Raw genomic sequence first — 18998 nt, 5'->3', positions numbered from 1 at the left:
GCTGCATGAGAAATCTGAATCATTCCCTTCCAAAACATGCAGAGGCGGAGACTGTGAATAGGAGCTGTCCATGAGCTAGGAGCAGGAGACACTTTTGATAGGTATTCTGATTTATTATTTTGTCATTTTGCCTCCACGTTTCCCCGATTGACCGCAAGCTTCTCCTCATGTCCATACGGTATATATATATTTCATCTCGTTGCTTTTATGAACTCTCTATCTTTGGGCTTCTGCCTTGACTTTATGCCTCCATGTCCCCAGATTGCCTCATAGACAGTAAAAGTTTGCTTGAGCTTCTTCTCATGTCCATACGGTAATCTCTCTACTGTGCGATAGCACGCACGGAGATGAAAAAGGTATGTATGGACTTATCTAACTCTGGGGGGTAAGGTGAATAGGCTAAAGTCCCAAAAAGTCGGAGTGTTCCTTTAATCAATAACAGCAGACACAAAATTTAAAGTGAAAGTATAAGTGTCAAGAGCCCAACTAAAGCAGACACTGATCTCCATAACGTTGACTTACAATTTGTGATTTTGTCCTTCAGCGATTCTGCTTGTGATCATCAGGTGTCTTCAATAATGCTCAATCATCACTAAATTAATCACTTAATTATCTCATTAACTTTAACACTCATATCATCCATTTGAAAGCATGTGAAGGTGATTTACTGCTAATCAAGGAACCGGCTTTACTGATTAGATGCGCATTCAATATCGTTCGATATATCGCCCAGCCCTAGCTATAAGTCTGTTTGACGCACCCACCGCTAGCCTAGCTTAGCACAAAGACTGGATGTGAATGGTTGCAGCTTTCATACTAATCCAAATGAGTGACAAAATAACGCAAACGTTTTCCTATTTACATGTTGTGGTGTGTAGTCACATAATGTACAAATATCAAGGCCATATGAGACATAGACATCTTTTAACCGTATAAATACTATATTTTCTGAAGGCGAAGCACTGCTACTTGGGCAGAGTGATAACAATCACCTGACACGCACCCTGACGAGGAGCAGAGAGTTCGCTTCGCTCAGCGTTGGAATAAAGAGTCAGCAATTACTAACATTAGATAGAAAAGCATAGTTTATCACGGGTGTTTATAAACAATAAACAGGGGAGACCAGGTAATGCAGTACCATGTTTCATTGATTTCCAACCAAAAACGCACCCAGATTTATAAATATTACATGAATAAATAATTATTATTACAGGAATCAATATATTTTAAATGCAATTTATTAGCTGAACCAAATGTATTCAACAGTAGCCTATATAATATACAGTATTGCATTACTATAGGATAGAATACGGGGAAAGTAATAGCACAAATTGTTTTTGCACAATGAACTCACAGCCTATCGTACCCTTTTGCACGCTCAAGTTCGTTATTTCCATGGTTATTTCAAATTTAGGCTACTAGGCGCGCCGCGTGCAGGGTGCAAGTTCAACGCGGTGAACGCGCTCGTTTTTTTTCCAAGCGCGTCCGCACCGCATCAAGATAAAAACATATTCATACCCTAATCATATAATAGTGTCACTTAGGGCTGGGCGATATATTGAACGATATTGAATGCGCATCTAATCAGTAAAGCCGGTTCCTTGATTAGCAGTAAATCACCTTCACCTGCTTTCAGATGGAGCGGCATTCACTACAAAGAGCCGTAGATCACTGACAAGCTGAGCCATATCGCGTTAATATCGAGGACATATGATATCGATATTTAATGCGATATGGCTCAGCTGGTCAGTGAACTACGGCTCTTCGTCACGACAAAATCTCCCGTGTTAAATTAACACACCTGGGAGTGTATACGAGTCCACACTCAAGAGTGTTAAAGTTAATGAGATAATTTAGTGATTGAGTGATGATTGAGCATTATTGAAAACACCTAAAGCAGAATCACAAGGAAAAAAATCTAAAATTTTAAGCCACCGTTATGGAGATGAGTGTTTGCTTTAGTTGGGCTCTTGACCCTTATGTTATACATCTTATATTTTAATTTGCTGTTGCATCTGAGTTATGTCTGTCAGATGAACAAAGATAAACAATTATAAAATGATGTTGGTTATATAATGACTTTCATCATTTAAAACTTATGTCTGTGATTTATTCTGTTGATTAATGTATAACTGAGATTCTGCATAAACATCCAGAACATTAAATATAATATAATGGATTTCTCAAAAGTTGTTTTAAACAAAAAAAAAATCTTTCTTTAAGGCACACACAGACCTCAAGATTCAGTCAATGCTTCTCAACAACGGTGACGAGTAGAATATTCAAGTAGGAAAAGTTAATTACATAGACAATTCAGATCATAATTTATTCAAACCGCAATGCATGATGGGAGACATTAATGAGTTGTGATTGGTGGCAAAATGTCACCACGGTTGAGATAGACAGGCTGATTATTGATCTCTGTGTTTCTGAATAATGATGCCAGTGATTTGATCAGATTAAATATTTTAGGTTATAAGTAAAATACAGATATGCAGCAGAACCACAAAACTGTAGCTAACAAGTTAAGCCAAATCAACTGAATAAGTTTCATTTTTCAGATCATTGCATCATTATGTCAAAACATAACCAACACTATCAGTTCACAGTTGCCTGTGTTTATTTGACTGTTATAAATCAATATCAACAAGCAAACAAAATTTGAAGTAGTGATGGCCGGTTCGTGAACGAATCGTTCTTTTGAACCGGTTCTTTTTAGTGAACCGGTCGAACCAGTACACTAAATCGGACTGAATCGTTCGAAACAGTTCGCGTCCTGCGTCAGCGCTAAACCACAAGTTACTAAAGTTACTCACTTTCAGACATGCCTGACAGTCCCTCCGAATCGAAATAAACCAATATCCATTAGTACATTTTATTCAGTAACTCAAAAAGTTCACTGAACGGAGACATATATTGGTGCTGAGAGAAGTGATGAGCACGAGCAGCTGATACTGCGCATGCGTGTACTACCGAACATACAGTTACAGCGGTCGGATAACCAGTACAGAACCGAGAACTGTTTCTTTCGGACACGTTCGACATACTGAGAATTGATGAGTTGATGAGCTGAGCATGCGTGCATTTTTTTCTGAGGGACGAAATGTACGTTTCCATGTCTTTAGTTGAACATCATGTAAGTGTAACAAAATAAAACATTTTGGAAACATGTTTATCCCATTACTGTATCACTGTATTATTTTAACGATTGGAAATAATGATTGGATTCTAAAACTGTCAAACTACTAAACATTTATTATTATACTAAAAAAATATTTTCAGGTACAGCTAGCTCATTTAATTTCTAAGTAACAATATAAATCATTTATGTAAACTCTTGCCAAGGTTTGGTGCACTGCTTAGTAAATGTTTATAATGTGTTAACATGACGAATTAAACATATATTTTTAATTCGTTATGTTAACACATTATAAACATGATGTATATATATACTGTATAGGCTACAGAAGGCTATATTGGAGACAGACATGCATCGATTTTTTTAGTTTTGTCGACTGTATATTCAGGTTTCAGCTCAGCACACAGCTATGCTATGGTTCTAGAGTCGAGAACTGGTTGTTGCAGTTCTTGAATCACTAGTACAGAACCGAGAACTGTTTCTTTCGGACACGTTCGATACGGAGAACCGACGAGCTGGAGATACTGCGCATGCGTGATAGCACCGTCTCTGAACAGAACTTTCTTTCGGCCGGCTGATCCTGTGATGATACATGAGCACGCAGTAGTAGGGCTGGGCGAAATATCGCACGATATTGTTATGCGCATCTAATCAGTAAAGCCGGTTCCTTGATTAGCAGTAAATCACCTTCACATGCTTTCAAATGGACAATATAAGTGTTAAAGTTAATGAGATAATTAAGTGATTAATTTAGTGATGATTGAGCATTATTGAAGACACCTGATGATCACAAGCAGAATCGCTGAAGGACAAAATCACAAATTGTAAGCCACCGTTATGGAGATCAGTGTCTGCTTTAGTTGGGCTCTTGACACTTATACTTACACTTTAAATTTTGTGTGTCTGCTTTATTATTGATTAATAGCAGTCAAATAAGACATATTTGATCTTATAGTGTTGGTTATGTTTTGACATAATCATGCTGTGATCTATAAAATGAAACTTTTCAGATGATTTGGCTTAACTTGTTAGCAAGATTTTAGTCATTGTACAGCATATCTGTATTTTTCTTTTAACATAAATTAATTAATAAATATTATTCTGATCCAATCACTTTCATGCTTATTTAGAAACACAGATATCAATAATCAGCCTGTCTATCTCAACTGTGGTGGCGAAATTAATCCTCTTTGCCACCAATCACAACTCATTAATGGCTCCCATCATGCATTGCGGTTTGAATAAATTATGATCTGAATTGTCTATGTAATTTACTTTTCCTACTTGAATATTCTACTTGTCACCATTGTTGAGAAGCATTGACTGAATCTTGAGGTCTGTGTGTGCCTAAAGGAAGGGTTTTTTTCTTTTAAGCATCTTTTGAGAAAACTGTCTATTATATTTAACATTCTGGACATTTATTCAGAATCTAATAATATAAATTATACATATAATAAATTATATGTTATAAATTTTATAAATAAACTTTATTATAAATTTTATATATATATAATTACATAAATTTAAAATGATAAATGTCATTATATGACCAAAATCATTTTATTATTGTTTATTTTTGTTCATTTGATAGATAGAAATAACTCAGATGCAACAGCAAATTGATTTATAAAGTTAATAATATAAGGGTGAAGAGCCCAACTAAAGCAAACACTCATCTCCATAACGGTGGCTTAAAATTTTAGATTTTTTCCTTGTGATTCTGCTTTAGGTGTCTTCAATAATGCTCAATCATCACTCATTTAATCACTTAATTATCTCATTAACTTTAACACTCTTGAGTGTGGACTCATATACACTCCCAGGTGTGTTAGTTTAACACGGGAGATTTCGTCGTGACGAAGAGTCGTAGTTCACTGACCAGCTGAGCCATATCGCATTAAATATCGATATCGATATGTCCTCGATATTAACGCGATTTGGCTCAGCTTGTCAGTGATCTACGGCTCTTTGTAGTGAATGCCGCTCCATCTGAAAGCAGGTGAAGGAGATTTACTGCTAATCAAGGAACCGGCTTTACTGATTAGATGCGCATTCAATATCGTTCGATATATCGCCCACACTCTAAAAAGAGATGTGTTAAAAAACAACACACATCATGTGTTGATGGTATTTTGACACAAGTTGTGTAGTTTTAACACACAATGTGTGTTAAAATGTAACTGGATAGAATTTTAATGGGTGGAGGGAAGTTTGTGTTTATGAACCTAATTAGAGGTAGTAAATTTTCTATGGTATCCCATAACAAGCTCTAAAATAAATGAAACAATACATTACAATAAATAAATAAAATCTTAATTCATAAAAAACTTCAGATTAATGAGTGTTTTTGGCAGCCAATCACATCATGCCTCGGTTTCAATGTTTTTTTTCAAATGCTGATTTCACTTGTTATTGATAACTAATTTATTATAACAAACAATTTATTTCTGTCAGACGTCTACAGAAACACTTATTGAGAATTACCAGGTTTTGTGTTGACGATTCATTGAATGTTTGTTTTGATGTCACCAGAATCGTGATTAGTGGCAGCTTTATTTAGGCTCTTGACCCTTCACTCTTTACCATTCGTTTCTCTGTTTGCTGTTTCTGTGTATTTATATTGCACATCTGAAACAGTTGAAATTATCTTGAAGAAAAAGATCATTAAATTATCATTTTTCAACATGATGTTTTTTAACATAGCAAGAGAAGTTTAATGTTTAAGAGATAACGTATATTTGATCACTTATATTTGATTACAGATACTCAGTGATTACATGATATTATGGTGTATGTTACCTTATGCTATAATTCTTTAAAAAATATGTTTAGAGACAGTTTAAAGCTGCAGCAGAAACTAGTCAAATACAGACATCAAGAATCAGCATATGACTCTCAACAATGGTGGCAAAGCTTCATGTCTCTAGTACAAAGCTCATCCATAAGTCCCAGCATGCATTGCGGCATGAAACTTTTCGTTTGTCACCATTATTGAGATCCATATGCTGATTCTTGATATCTGTGTTTGACTGGTTTCTGCTGTAGCTTTGAACTTTTTTTGTCATTCTGCACTTTTGGATAGCTGGATGTAATTTCACAAAACTTTCAGAACTAACAATACATCATTAAAATAAAGCACACCATCCATATACTCAAAAACTTGATCATAACTTGTTAATTATGACATCATCAAGAACCTTCTGATCATATTTTCTGTCACCATAACAGATGTATTTTATTAAAATACAGTTACAGCTGGCAGAGAAACACTAAAACAAGAGTAAAGGGTCAAGAGCCCAAATAAAGGAGCCATTAATCACGATTCTGGTGACTTGAAATAAAACTGAAATGAAACATCAAACCTCTGTTAATTCTCAATAAGAGCTTGTCTATATAGATTAATGATGTTTAAAACATCCAAATGTTCAAACAAACTCTATTAAACATCACTGGACTACATAAATACAAGTTACCAATACGTGTCAGTGTTCATCCAAACACTTCTGTAAGCACACGGGAAGTAACTCTGGCAAATACTCTCCGACTACAGTCACATGTGACGCTTATCTGACACAAGTTGTGTTACTATAACACATTAATGTGTAAAAGGTTTCAACAACACACTGCTGTCTAACACATTAGTTGTGTTAAACGTAACACAAAATGTGTAATCCTTATAAACACAGAGATGTGTAAAGAAACGACACAGGTTGTGTGTTAAATTTGACACAACATGTGTTGTCCTTGAGCAAACACACTACATGTGTTAAAATCTGCAAAACGGGTTAAAAATCTTTATGTGTAATCTTTATGTGTTATGTGTTAAAATCTACACAGCATGTGTCATTTTTAACATCTCTTTTTACAGGTTGTGTTATTTACAAAATCATTTTATAAGAGTGCACCAGTGTAAATAAAACTTATTTACACGCAATATTTTGTCAGTTGCTACATTTAAATCTAATTCAAAGTGCAAACTTAGTGAAATCACACTCCCTGTGTTAAGAACAATAACACACTGGTTGAGTTAAAAGTAACACAAAATGTGTTGTCCTTAACTAGACACACAGGTGTGTTAAGATATAACACAGGTTGTGTTGTTTTTAACACATCCATTTTAAGAGTGTATAACACATTAATGTGTAAAAGGTTTCAACAACACACTGCTGTCTAACACATTAGTTGTGTTAAACGTAACACAAAATGTGTAATCCTTATAAACACAGAGATGTGTAAAGAAACGACACAGGTTGTGTGTTAAATTTGACACAACATGTGTTGTCCTTGAGCAAACACACTACATGTGTTAAAATCTGCAAAACGGGTTAAAATCTACACAACATGTGTTAAAATCTACACAAAATGTGTTGTCCCTGAGCACACACACTACATGTGTTAAAATCTACACAAAATGTGTTGTCCCTAAGCACACACACTTTATGTGTTAAAATCTACACAGCATGTGTCATTTTTAACATCTCTTTTTACAGGTTGTGTTATTTACAAAATCATTTTATAAGAGTGCACCAGTGTAAATAAAACTTATTTACACGCAATATTTTGTCAGTTGCTACATTTAAATCTAATTCAAAGTGCAAACTTAGTGAAATCACACTCCCTGTGTTAAGAACAATAACACACTGGTTGAGTTAAAAGTAACACAAAATGTGTTGTCCTTAACTAGACACACAGGTGTGTTAAGATATAACACAGGTTGTGTTGTTTTTAACACATCCATTTTAAGAGTGCAGCCCTACGCAGTAGTACGGGTAGGGCTGGGCGATATATCGCACGATATTGTTATGCGCATCTAATCAGTAAAGCCGGTTCCTTGATTAGCAGTAAATCACCTTCACCTGCTTTCAGATGGACGATATGAGTGTTACATTAAACTGTTATTTAGATAATTAAGTGATTAATTTAGTGATGATTGAGCATTATTGAAGACACCTGATGATCACAAGCAGAATCACTGAAGGACAAAATCACAAATTGTAAGTCACCGTTATGGAGATCAGTGTCTGCTTTAGTTGGGCTCTTGACACTTATACTTTCACTTTAAACTTTGTTTGCCAGTTGATATTGAGTTATAACAGTCAAATAAACACAGGCAACTGTGAACTGATAGTGTTGGTTATGTTCTGACATAATCATGCAATGATCTGGAAAATGAAACTTATTCAGTTGATTCGATTAACTTGTTAGCTACAGTTTTGTGGTTCAGCTGCATATCTGTATTTTACTTATAATCTAACATATTTAATCTGATCAAATCACTGTCATCTTTATTCAGAAACACAGAGATCAATAATCAGCCTGTCTATCTCAACCGTGGTGACATGTTGCCACCAATCACAACTCATTAATGTCTCCCATCATGCATTGCGGTATGAATAAATTATGATCTGAATTGTCTATGTAATTTACTTTTCCTACTTGAATATTCTACTCGTCACCGTTGTTGAGAAGCATTGACTGAATCTTCAGGTCTGTGTGTGCCTTAAAGAAAGATTTTTTTTTTGTTTAAAACAACTTTTGAGAAATCCATTATATTATATTTAATGTTCTGGATGTTTATGCAGAATCTCAGTTATACATTAATCAACAGAATAAATCACAGACATAAGTTTTAAATGATGAAAGTCATTATATAACCAACATCATTTTATAATTGTTTATCTTTGTTCATCTGACAGACATAACTCAGATGCAACAGCAAATTAAAACATAAGATGTATAATATAAGGGTCAAGAGCCCAACTAAAGCAAACACTCATCTCCATAACGGTGGCTTAAAATTTTAGATTTTTTTCTTGTGATTCTGCTTTAGGTGTTTTCAATAATGCTCAATCACTCATTTAACCACTTAATTATCTCATTAACTTTAACACTCTTAAGTGTGGACTCATATACACTCCAGGTGTGTTAATTTAACACGGGAGATTTTGTCGTGACGAAGAGCCGTAGTTCACTGACCAGCTGAGCCATATCGCATTAAATATCGATATCATATGTCCTCGATATTAACGCGATTTGGCTCAGCTTGTCAGTGATCTACGGCTCTTTGTAGTGAATGCCGCTCCATCTGAAAGCAGGTGAAGGTGATTTACTGCTAATCAAGGAACCGCCTTTACTGATTAGATGCGCATTCAATATCGTTCGATATATCGCCCAGCCCTAGCGACAGAGAGTCACGTGGGTATGACGCAATCGTTAGCCTACTTTTACAAAAAACTGCTTCTATGGGGCCATAACAGAAGCTACAAGGTAATGGAGCATTTTATACATTGTCGTGTTTCTTTAGAAATAAATAATAGACAAATGGAGTCTTCAAATGCCTCAGATGTAAAGTTATTCGCTGTCAAAGTGACGCCAAAATGAATGGGAGTCAATGGAAATGCTAATGCAAGTGAAGTTCTGCTACAAGATGGCAGCTCCCGTGAGGCATCAACTTCCAGTCGATGGATTACCCCCTTGATTTATTCATGTTTGGTTGCATGATATTTTCTGGTAAATTTATGCCCCCTAGTGGCGTTCTGTGTTATTGTGTTACTGGAGAGAAGCTCCAGACTGAGTTCAGTAAAAAGGAAATCAGACTAGCGGACATTGTTTTCTGTGAATTATAGTTGTATTTAGTTAAGTTTCATCACATTGTGTAGAAATTATAACTGTATAATGTAAAAAACATATAAATACCTTTTGATAGATGTCTTTTTCTCACTTAAGTTCGGTAGGCCACCATCCTTTGAGCAGTCACTCTTCACAGACACAGAGCTGGACACATGTGAGCCTGATCTTTTACTAATAACAAATAAATACAAGATAAAGTTTAATTACAGAAGTTTATCAGTGTCTGATAACGGCACAAACTCTCTCTACTCTCTATAAAGCATTTGCACAATCATTACTGTAAACATACATTTTAATTTTAAAAATCAATGTACATTTAGCATTTACAGCAATGTAACACTTCTGCTGAAGGAGAGGTAGAAAATAGAAAATATTGATTTAGATTTAAGATGGTTATCTACCGGCCACAAAATAATTTTATTTTATGCTTTTTTTTATAAATAAGAAGTTCTGCAAAGCGTTTGCAAATATAAAACAATGCTTAGTTCTTCAGAGGAAGAATCTAAAACTTCAGTAGTTTAAAATGATTGTGAAAACAGACGCAGTCTTACCTCTGTTCCTCTGAGAGACTCGTCTTAGAGAGAGAGTCATTTCCTCGCTCCTCTGACATACTGCAGCTAAACTAACATTGGAAACAGATCAGCACTGGTTTCAGTTTGACCTGGAGATGGCAATATATGTTCCTGAGATTAATAACATGGCATAAAATAACAGAATCAAGAAAATAATGAAGAATGTTTAGTTAGCAGCAACAACAAACACTATAACATAAAGTGAATCATGGCTCTAAATGTAGAAGTGAATAGACATTAACACTGTGTTAAATCATTGAGGGGGAAAATGAACCCAGTTTGTTACAGTCTGTATTGCAGTTTAGTATCATTTAACAATCATTTTTAATGTTTTATTAATTGTTGATTCTTTTGTCACTTGATCATTATTTCAAGTTCACATTATATTTAATAATTTTCAAATGCTCTCCTCAATACATGTATGATTCATTCAGTGTTTTTTATTTGATATTGAAAGTAGAAAAATCAGAAAATGGCTCCTTTTTCACTTAAAAAAGAACAAGAATTCAGCTTGCTTTTTCATTCAAGGGTAGAAAATATAATACACATTAGGACCACATAAAGATGCCAACTGACCACTGTATCAGCTGCCTTAACCTTACAGCAAAATACAATTTAAATAATATAGCTGCAAGCAGCAATGCAGGGGCCAAGCCCGGAAGCAGCAGCAACTCCGACATTTGGAAAAAAAACTGTTGGGTCAGTAGTACAAGTGAAAATAACCTCAAAATTAAGATTTTTTTAATATATAAATTTGCTGTATGTTATATTTTTGGAAGTCCTTTCTCAGACAGACACCATGTCTAGAACTGAAACAACTTTTCCACCACTTATGGCCACAGTACCTCTTGCGGTCTGGGCATGTGCCACACAGGATTCGAACCCACGACCGCAATGGTTCGGGATTCGTGACACGTGGTTTAGCAGCTTGCGCCACACAGAAGACGCAAATAACTGAGCTGCAGAGGAGATCCTTCAGTATAAGAATAAGCACACAAAATAATGTTAACGCGATTAGCATGCTAAGCTAGCTCAATGCTAATGTAGCTTATGGTTATCCTGATAGCTGAAGAGCCGCATTCAAAAGAATGGCACCTGGTTAGCATGCTAAACAATTATTATGCTAAGCTAACTAGCATAAGGTAACAAACACAGGCTAGGTCAACTTTGGAGACAAATATCTCTGAACCGATAGCGAATATCAAAAATCTGTTCAGTCATTTCTGTGCGGCTCGGTCCAAAGATTATGTGACCAAATTTTGGACAAATTCGAGCAAGATTTGAAGGAGAAGTAGCGAAAAAATGGTTTTTCATTTGCTCCAATATGGCGGACAGTCACATTGTTGGAAAATGAAAAATGAGACATCGGTGGAATCGTTATAAGCCAAGGAACATTTTGACATAAAGAAATGACATTTTGAACAATATTTGCAAAAGTTATAAGCGTCTTTACAAAAAACCTTATAACTTGGGAACACTAGGTGGCGCTGTGATAAAACTTCTCATGTACCTTCAGGGCATGCTAATGATGATCCATGCCAAATTTGGTCAAGAAATTTCAAAGAGGTTTAAAGATATTGCAAATTATGACAAAATTCAAAATGGCGGACACGAGGTATAGCCCATCATGGCAAAATCGATATCCACGGATTCGGCATGATCCAAGGAATCCATAGATACCACATTTATGATTTTCTGAAAAACTGTTCAAAAGTTATTGGCCAAAATAGCCATTTTGCATATCTCATGACCCGTAGGTGGCGCTATTCCCAACTTTGGTATGGAACCTCAGAACATGCTTCCGATGAAGCGTACCAATTTTCGTTTCGATTGATTCAATTTTGGCCGAGATACAGCCTCTTAGCCAATTTTGGGTGGACCTCGTTAAGTTTGCGACACCATAACTTTTGAACAAAGATGACTAAAAAAAATCTGTTCAGTCATTTCTGTGCGGCTCAGTCCGAAGATCATTTGAGCAAATTTTGGACAGAATTGGACAAAATTTGAAGGAGGAGTAGGGAAAAAACTGAATACTGTACATTTCAAAATGGCCTCTACTGTAATGGGCGGGGTCTTAATGTACGGTATTGGTTGTGATCAGCATGATGAGAGGAATCAGGTGTACTAAGTTTCATGTCTCTAGAGCAAAGGGTTAAAAAGTTATAACCATTTCAATGTTGAATTTTTGAACTGGTGGTGGCGCTATAGAGTTGGTCCTAGAGGGTCAAAAATTGGACTAATTACTAATAATTACCATCACTACAAGTGTGCCAAATTTCAACATTTTCCTACTTACGGTTCATAGGGCTGCCATAGACTTCCATTGGCGGAAGAAGAATAATAATAATAAATATAGCTGCAAGCAGCAACACGGGGCCAAGCCCAGCAAGGCGCAGCAAGCAGACCAAGCACAGAGCCAGCACATCAAGTACAGCAGTGCAGCAGTCATTTAAGCACCAAGAGCAGTGCAGAGCCGCAAGAACAAAAACAGCACAAATTGAATACACATGTAAATGAAGCACAAACAGCAGTGCAGAGCAGGAAGGAATTGAAATGAAAACTTATTACACAATTTTAAAGTCGCCCCACGTGGGACTCGAACCCACAACCAGAGTGGTTCAGTATTTGAGATACATGGTTTAACATATTGCACCACTCAGAGGTTGTGAATTTCAAAGCAGCAGAGAGAGGGTTCAGTGTGAGAATGATTCACAAAAAAGTTCCATGACATGTTATCCAGATTAGCATGCTAAGCTAGCTCAGTTCTAATGTATCTTATGACTTGGTGCATCCAATCGTGGCAAAATGCATATCCTCTGATTCGACAGGACGCAGGGAATCAATAGATACCAATTTTATGATTTTGTGACAAACTGTTCACAAGTTACAGCTTCTGATCCATCTCTGGGTCAACCTTGTTCATTTTGCGACATCATAACTTTTTTTTTCCCCATATTGCAAAAAAAACGGGAACAGTACTTTTATGCGGCTCGGTCCGAAGATCATTTGTGTGCATGTTTGGAGAAAATTGGACAAAATTTGAAGGAGGAGTAGCGAAAAAACTGTTTCCCATTCGCTCCAATATGGTGGCCAGTCACATTGTTCAAAAGTAACATATGAGATATCGTTGAAATCGGCATAACCCAAGGAATATTTTGACATATAGAAATCAAATTTCAAGCAATATTAGCAAAAGTTATAAGCGTTTTTTCAAAAAACAATGATATCTCTGGAACAATAGGTGGCGCTGTTCCCAACTTTGGCATGGAACCTCAGAACATGCTTCCGGTGAAGCATACCAATTTTCGTTTCGATTGATCAAACTTTGGCCGAGATACAGCCTCTTAACCAATTTTGGGTGGACCTTGTTAAGTTTGCAAAAGCATAACTTTTGAAGAATGAAAAATAAAAAAAATCTGTTCAGTCATTTCTGTGCGGCTCAGTCTGATGATCATTTGAGCGTATGTTTGGACAAAATTGGACAAAATTTGAAGGAGGAGTAGCGAAAAAACTGAATACTGTACATTTCAAAATGGCCACTACTGTAATGGGCGGGGTCTTAATGTACCGTATTGGTTGTGATCAGCATGATGAGAGGAATCAGGTGTACTAAGTTTCATGTCTCTAGAGCAAAGGGTTCAAAAGTTATAACCATTTCAATGTTGAATTTTTGAACTGGTGGTGGCGCTATAGAGTTGGTCCTAGAGGGTCAAAAATTGGTCCAATTACTATTCATTAGCATCACTACAAGTGTGCCAAATTTCATCATTTTCCTATGTACGGTTCATAGGGCTGCCATAGACTTCCATTGGCGGAAGAATGAGCAAATTGTTATTTTGACAATAACAATTGCTAATATAGCTGCAAGCAGCAACACGGGGCCAAGCCCAGCAAGGCGCAGCAAGCAGACCAAGCACAGAGCCAGCACATCAAGTACAGCAGTGCAGCAGGCATTTAAGCACCAAGAGCAGTGCAGAGCCGCAAGACACAAAAACAGCACAAATTGAATACACATGTAAATGAAGCACAGTGAGCATTTAAGCACAAACAGCAGTGCAGAGCAGGAAGGAATTGAAATGAAAACTTATTACACAATTTTAAAGTCGCCCCACGTGGGACTCGAACCCACAACCAGAGTGGTTCAGTATTGGAGATACATGGTTTAACATATTGCGCCACTCAGAGGTTGTGAATTTGAAAGCAGCAGGGGAGTGGGTTCAGTGTGAGAATGATTCACAAAAAAGTTCCATGACATGTTATCCAGATTAGCATGCTAAGCTAGCTCAGTTCTAATGTATCTTATTACTTGGTGCATCCAATCGTGGCAAAATGCATATCCTCTGATTCGACAGGACGCAGGGAATCAATAGATACCAATTTTATGATTTTGTGACAAAGTGTTCACAAGTTACAGCTTCTGGTCCATCTCTGGGTCAACCTTGTTCATTTTGCGACATCATAACTTTTTTTTTCCCCCATATTGCAAAAAAAACGGGAACAGTACTTTTATGCGGCTCGGTCCGAAGATCATTTGTGTGCATGTTTGGAGAAAATTGGACAAAATTTGAAGGAGGAGTAGCGAAAAAACTGTTTCCCATTCGCTCCAATATTGTGGCCAGTCACATTGTTCAAAAGTAACATATGAGATATCGTTGAAATCGGCATAACCCAAGAAATATTTTGACATATAGAAATCAAATTTCAAGCAATATTAGCAAAAGTTATAAGCGTTTTTTCAAAAAACAATGATATCTCTGGAACAATAGGTGGCGCTGTTCCCAACTTTGGCATGGAACCTCAGAACATGCTTCCGATGAAGCATACCAATTTTCGTTTCGATTGATCAAACTTTGGCCGAGATACAGCCTCTTAACCAATTTTGGGTGGACCTTGTTAAGTTTGCAAAAGCATAACTTTTGAAGAATGAAAAATAAAAAAGATCTGTTCAGTCATTTCTGTGCGGCTCAGTCCGGTGATCATTTGAGCGCATGTTTGGACAAAATTGGACAAAATTTGAAGGAGGAGTAGCGAAAAAACTGAATACTGTACATTTCAAAATGGCCACTACTGTAATGGGCGGGGTCTTAATGTACGGTATTGGTTGTGATCAGCATGATGAGAGGAATCAGGTGTACTAAGTTTCATGTCTCTAGAGCAAAGGGTTCAAAAGTTATAACCATTTCAATGTTGAATTTTTGAACTGGTGGTGGCGCTATAGAGTTGGTCCTAGAGGGTCAAAAATTGGTCCAATTACTATTCATTAGCATCACTACAAGTGTGCCAAATTTCATCATTTTCCTACTTACGGTTCATAGGGCTGCCATAGACTTCCATTGGCGGAAGAATGAGCAAATTGTTATTTTGACAATAACAATTGCTAATATAGCTGCAAGCAGCAATGCAGGGGCCAAGCCCGGAAGCAGCAGCAACTCCGACATTTGGAAAAAAAAAACTGTTGGGTCAGTAGTACAAGTGAAAATAACCTCAAAATTAAGATTTTTTTAATATATAAATTTGCTGCATGTTATATTTTTGGAAGTCCTTTCTCAGACAGACACCATGTCTAGAACTGAAACAACTTTTCCACCACTTAAGGCCACAGTACCTCTTGCGGTCTGGGCATGTGCCACACAGGATTCGAACCCACGACCGCAATGGTTCGGGATTCGTGACACGTGGTTTAGCAGCTTGCGCCACACAGAAGACGCAAATAACTGAGCTGCAGAGGAGATCCTTCAGTATAAGAATAAGCACACAAAATCATGTTAACGCAATTAGCATGCTAAGCTAGCTCAATGCTAACGTAGCTAATGGTTATCCTGATAGCTGAAGAGCCGCATTCAAAAGAATTGCACCTGGTTAGCATGCTAAACAATTATTATGCTAAGCTAACTAGCATAAGTCAACAAACACAGGCTAGGTCAACTTTGGAGGCAAATATCTCTCAAACGATAGCGAATATCAAAAATCTGTTCAGTCATTTCTGTGCGGCTCGGTCCAAAGATTATCTGACAAAATTTTAAACAAATTCGAGCAAGATTTGCAGGAGGAGTAGCGAAAAAATGGTTTTTCATTTGCTCCAATATGGCGGACAGTCACATTGTTGGAAAATGAAAAATGAGACATCGGTGGAATCGTTATAAGCCAAGGAACATATTGATATGAAGAAATTACATTTTGAACAATATTTGCAAAAGTTATAAGCATCTTTACAAAAAACCTTATAACTTGGGAACACTAGGTGGCGCTGTGATAAAACTTCTCATGTACCTTCAGGGCATGCTAATGATGATCCATGCCCAATTTGGTCAAGAAATTTCAAAGAGGTTTAAAGATATTGCAAATTATGACAAAATTCAAAATGGCGGACACGAGGTATAGCCCATCATGGCAAAATCGATATCCACGGATTCGGCATGATCCAAAGAATCCATAGATACCACATTTATGATTTTCTGAAAAACTGTTCAAAAGTTATTAGCCAAAATAGCCATTTTTCATATCTCATGACCCGTAGGTGGCGCTATTCCCAACTTTGGTATGGAACCTCAGAACATGCTTCCGATGAAGCGTACCAATTTTCGTTTCGATTGATTCAATTTTGGCCGAGATACAGCCTCTTAGCCAATTTTGGTGGGACCTCATTAAGTTTGCGACACCATAACTTTTGAACAAAGATGAATAAAAAAAATCTGTTCAGTCATTTCTGTGCGGCTCAGTCCGAAGATCATTTGAGCAAATTTTGGACAGAATTGGACAAAATTTGAAGGAGGAGTAGGGAAAAAACTGAATACTGTACATTTCAAAATGGCCTCTACTGTAATGGGCGGGGTCTTAATGTAAGGTATTGGTTGTGATCAGCATGATGAGAGGAATCAGGTGTACTAAGTTTCATGTCTCTAGAGCAAAGGGTTCAAAAGTTATAACCATTTCAATGTTGAATTTTTGAACTGGTGGTGGCGCTATAGAGTTGGTCGTAGAGGGTCAAAAATTGGACCAATTACTAATAATTACCATCACTACAAGTGTGCCAAATTTCATCATTTTCCTACTTACGGTTCATAGGGCTGCCATAGACTTCCATTTACGGAATAATAATAATAATAATAAGAAAACTAACAGATACAATAGGGGCTATCCCCTTCGGGGCTTGGCCCCTAATAATAATAATAATAAGAAAACTAACAGATACAATAGGGGCTATCCCCTTCGGGGCTTGGCCCCTAATAATAATAATAATAAGAATACTAACAGATACAATAGGGGCTATCCCCTTCGGGGCTTGGCCCCTAAATATAGCTGCAAGCAGCAACACGGGGCCAAGCCCAGCAAGGCGCAGCAAGCACAGAGCCAGCACATCAAGTACAGCAGTGCAGCAGGCATTTAAGCACCAAGAGCAGTGCAGAGCCGCAAGAACAAAAACAGCACAAACTGAATACACATGTAAATGAAGCACAAACAGCAGTGCAGAGCAGGAAGGAATTGAAAACGTATTACACAATTTTAAAGTCGCCCCACGTGGGACTCGAACCCACAACCAGAGTGGTTCAGTATTGGAGATACATGGTTTAACATATTGCGCCACTCAGAGGTTGTGAATTTCAAAGCAGCAGGGGAGAGGGTTCAGTGTGAGAATGATTCACAAAAAAGTTCCATGACATGTTATCCAGATTAGCATGCTAAGCTAGCTCAGTTCTAATGTATCTTATGACTTGGTGCATCCAATCGTGGCAAAATGCATATCCTCTGATTCGACAGGACGCAGGGAATCAATAGATACCAATTTTATGATTTTGTGACAAACTGTTCACAAGTTACAGCTTCTGATCCATCTCTGGGTCAACCTTGTTCATTTTGCGACATCATAACTTTTTTTTTCCCCATATTGCAAAAAAAACGGGAACAGTACTTTTATGCGGCTCGGTCCGAAGATCATTTGTGTGCATGTTTGGAGAAAATTGGACAAAATTTGAAGGAGGAGTAGCGAAAAAACTGTTTCCCATTCGCTCCAATATGGTGGCCAGTCACATTGTTCAAAAGTAACATATGAGATATCGTTGAAATCGGCGTAACCCAAGGAATATTTTGACATATAGAAATCTAATTTCAAGCAATATTAGCAAAAGTTATAAGCGTTTTTTCAAAAAACAATGATATCTCTGGAACAATAGGTGGCGCTGTTCCCAACTTTGGCATGGAACCTCAGAACATGCTTCCAATGAAGCATACCCATTTTCGTTTCGATTGATCAAACTTTGGTCGAGATACAGCCTCTTAACCAATTTTGGGTGGACCTTGTTAAGTTTGCAAAAGCATAACTTTTGAAGAATGAAAAATAAAAAAAATCTGTTCAGTCATTTCTGTGCGGCTCAGTCTGATGATCATTTGAGCGCATGTTTGGACAAAATTGGACAAAATTTGAAGGAAGAGTAGCGAAAAAACTGAATACTGTACATTTCAAAATGGCCACTACTGTAATGGGCGGGGTCTTAATGTACGGTATTGGTTGTGATCAGCATGATGAGAGGAATCAGGTGTACTAAGTTTCATGTCTCTAGAGCAAAGGGTTCAAAAGTTATAACCATTTCAATGTTGAATTTTTGAACTGGTGGTGGCGCTATAGAGTTGGTCCTAGAGGGTCAAAAATTGGTCCAATT

The 18998-nt window shown here is 37.0% G+C and overlaps 1 protein-coding gene across 4 annotated transcripts in view; it reads right to left on the bottom strand.

The window, feature by feature from the left end:
* Positions 1-18998, bottom strand: part of LOC120477248 (NACHT, LRR and PYD domains-containing protein 3) — a 65871-nt gene that overhangs the window by 27381 nt on the left and 19492 nt on the right. For 3 of the 4 annotated variants that reach the window (XR_005622361.2, XM_039668750.2, XM_039668751.2), the window contains exons 4-5: positions 10321-10430; positions 9836-9940 (exon numbers count right to left, since the gene is read on the bottom strand). Coding sequence is in view for 3 of the 4 variants with exons in the window: in XM_039668750.2 (XP_039524684.2) it covers positions 9836-9940; positions 10321-10379 (164 nt within the window). In the remaining variant the exon portion in view is untranslated. The remainder of the gene's footprint in view (positions 1-9835; positions 9941-10320; positions 10431-18998) is intronic. The other variant, XM_089122500.1, reaches the window with a different exon arrangement.

Source organism: Pimephales promelas, chromosome 2 (genome assembly GCF_988280905.1).
Source record: "Pimephales promelas chromosome 2, fPimPro1.hap1.1, whole genome shotgun sequence".
Taxonomy (NCBI): domain Eukaryota; kingdom Metazoa; phylum Chordata; class Actinopteri; order Cypriniformes; family Leuciscidae; genus Pimephales; species Pimephales promelas.
This window is presented reverse-complemented; position numbering and strand designations above follow the sequence as displayed.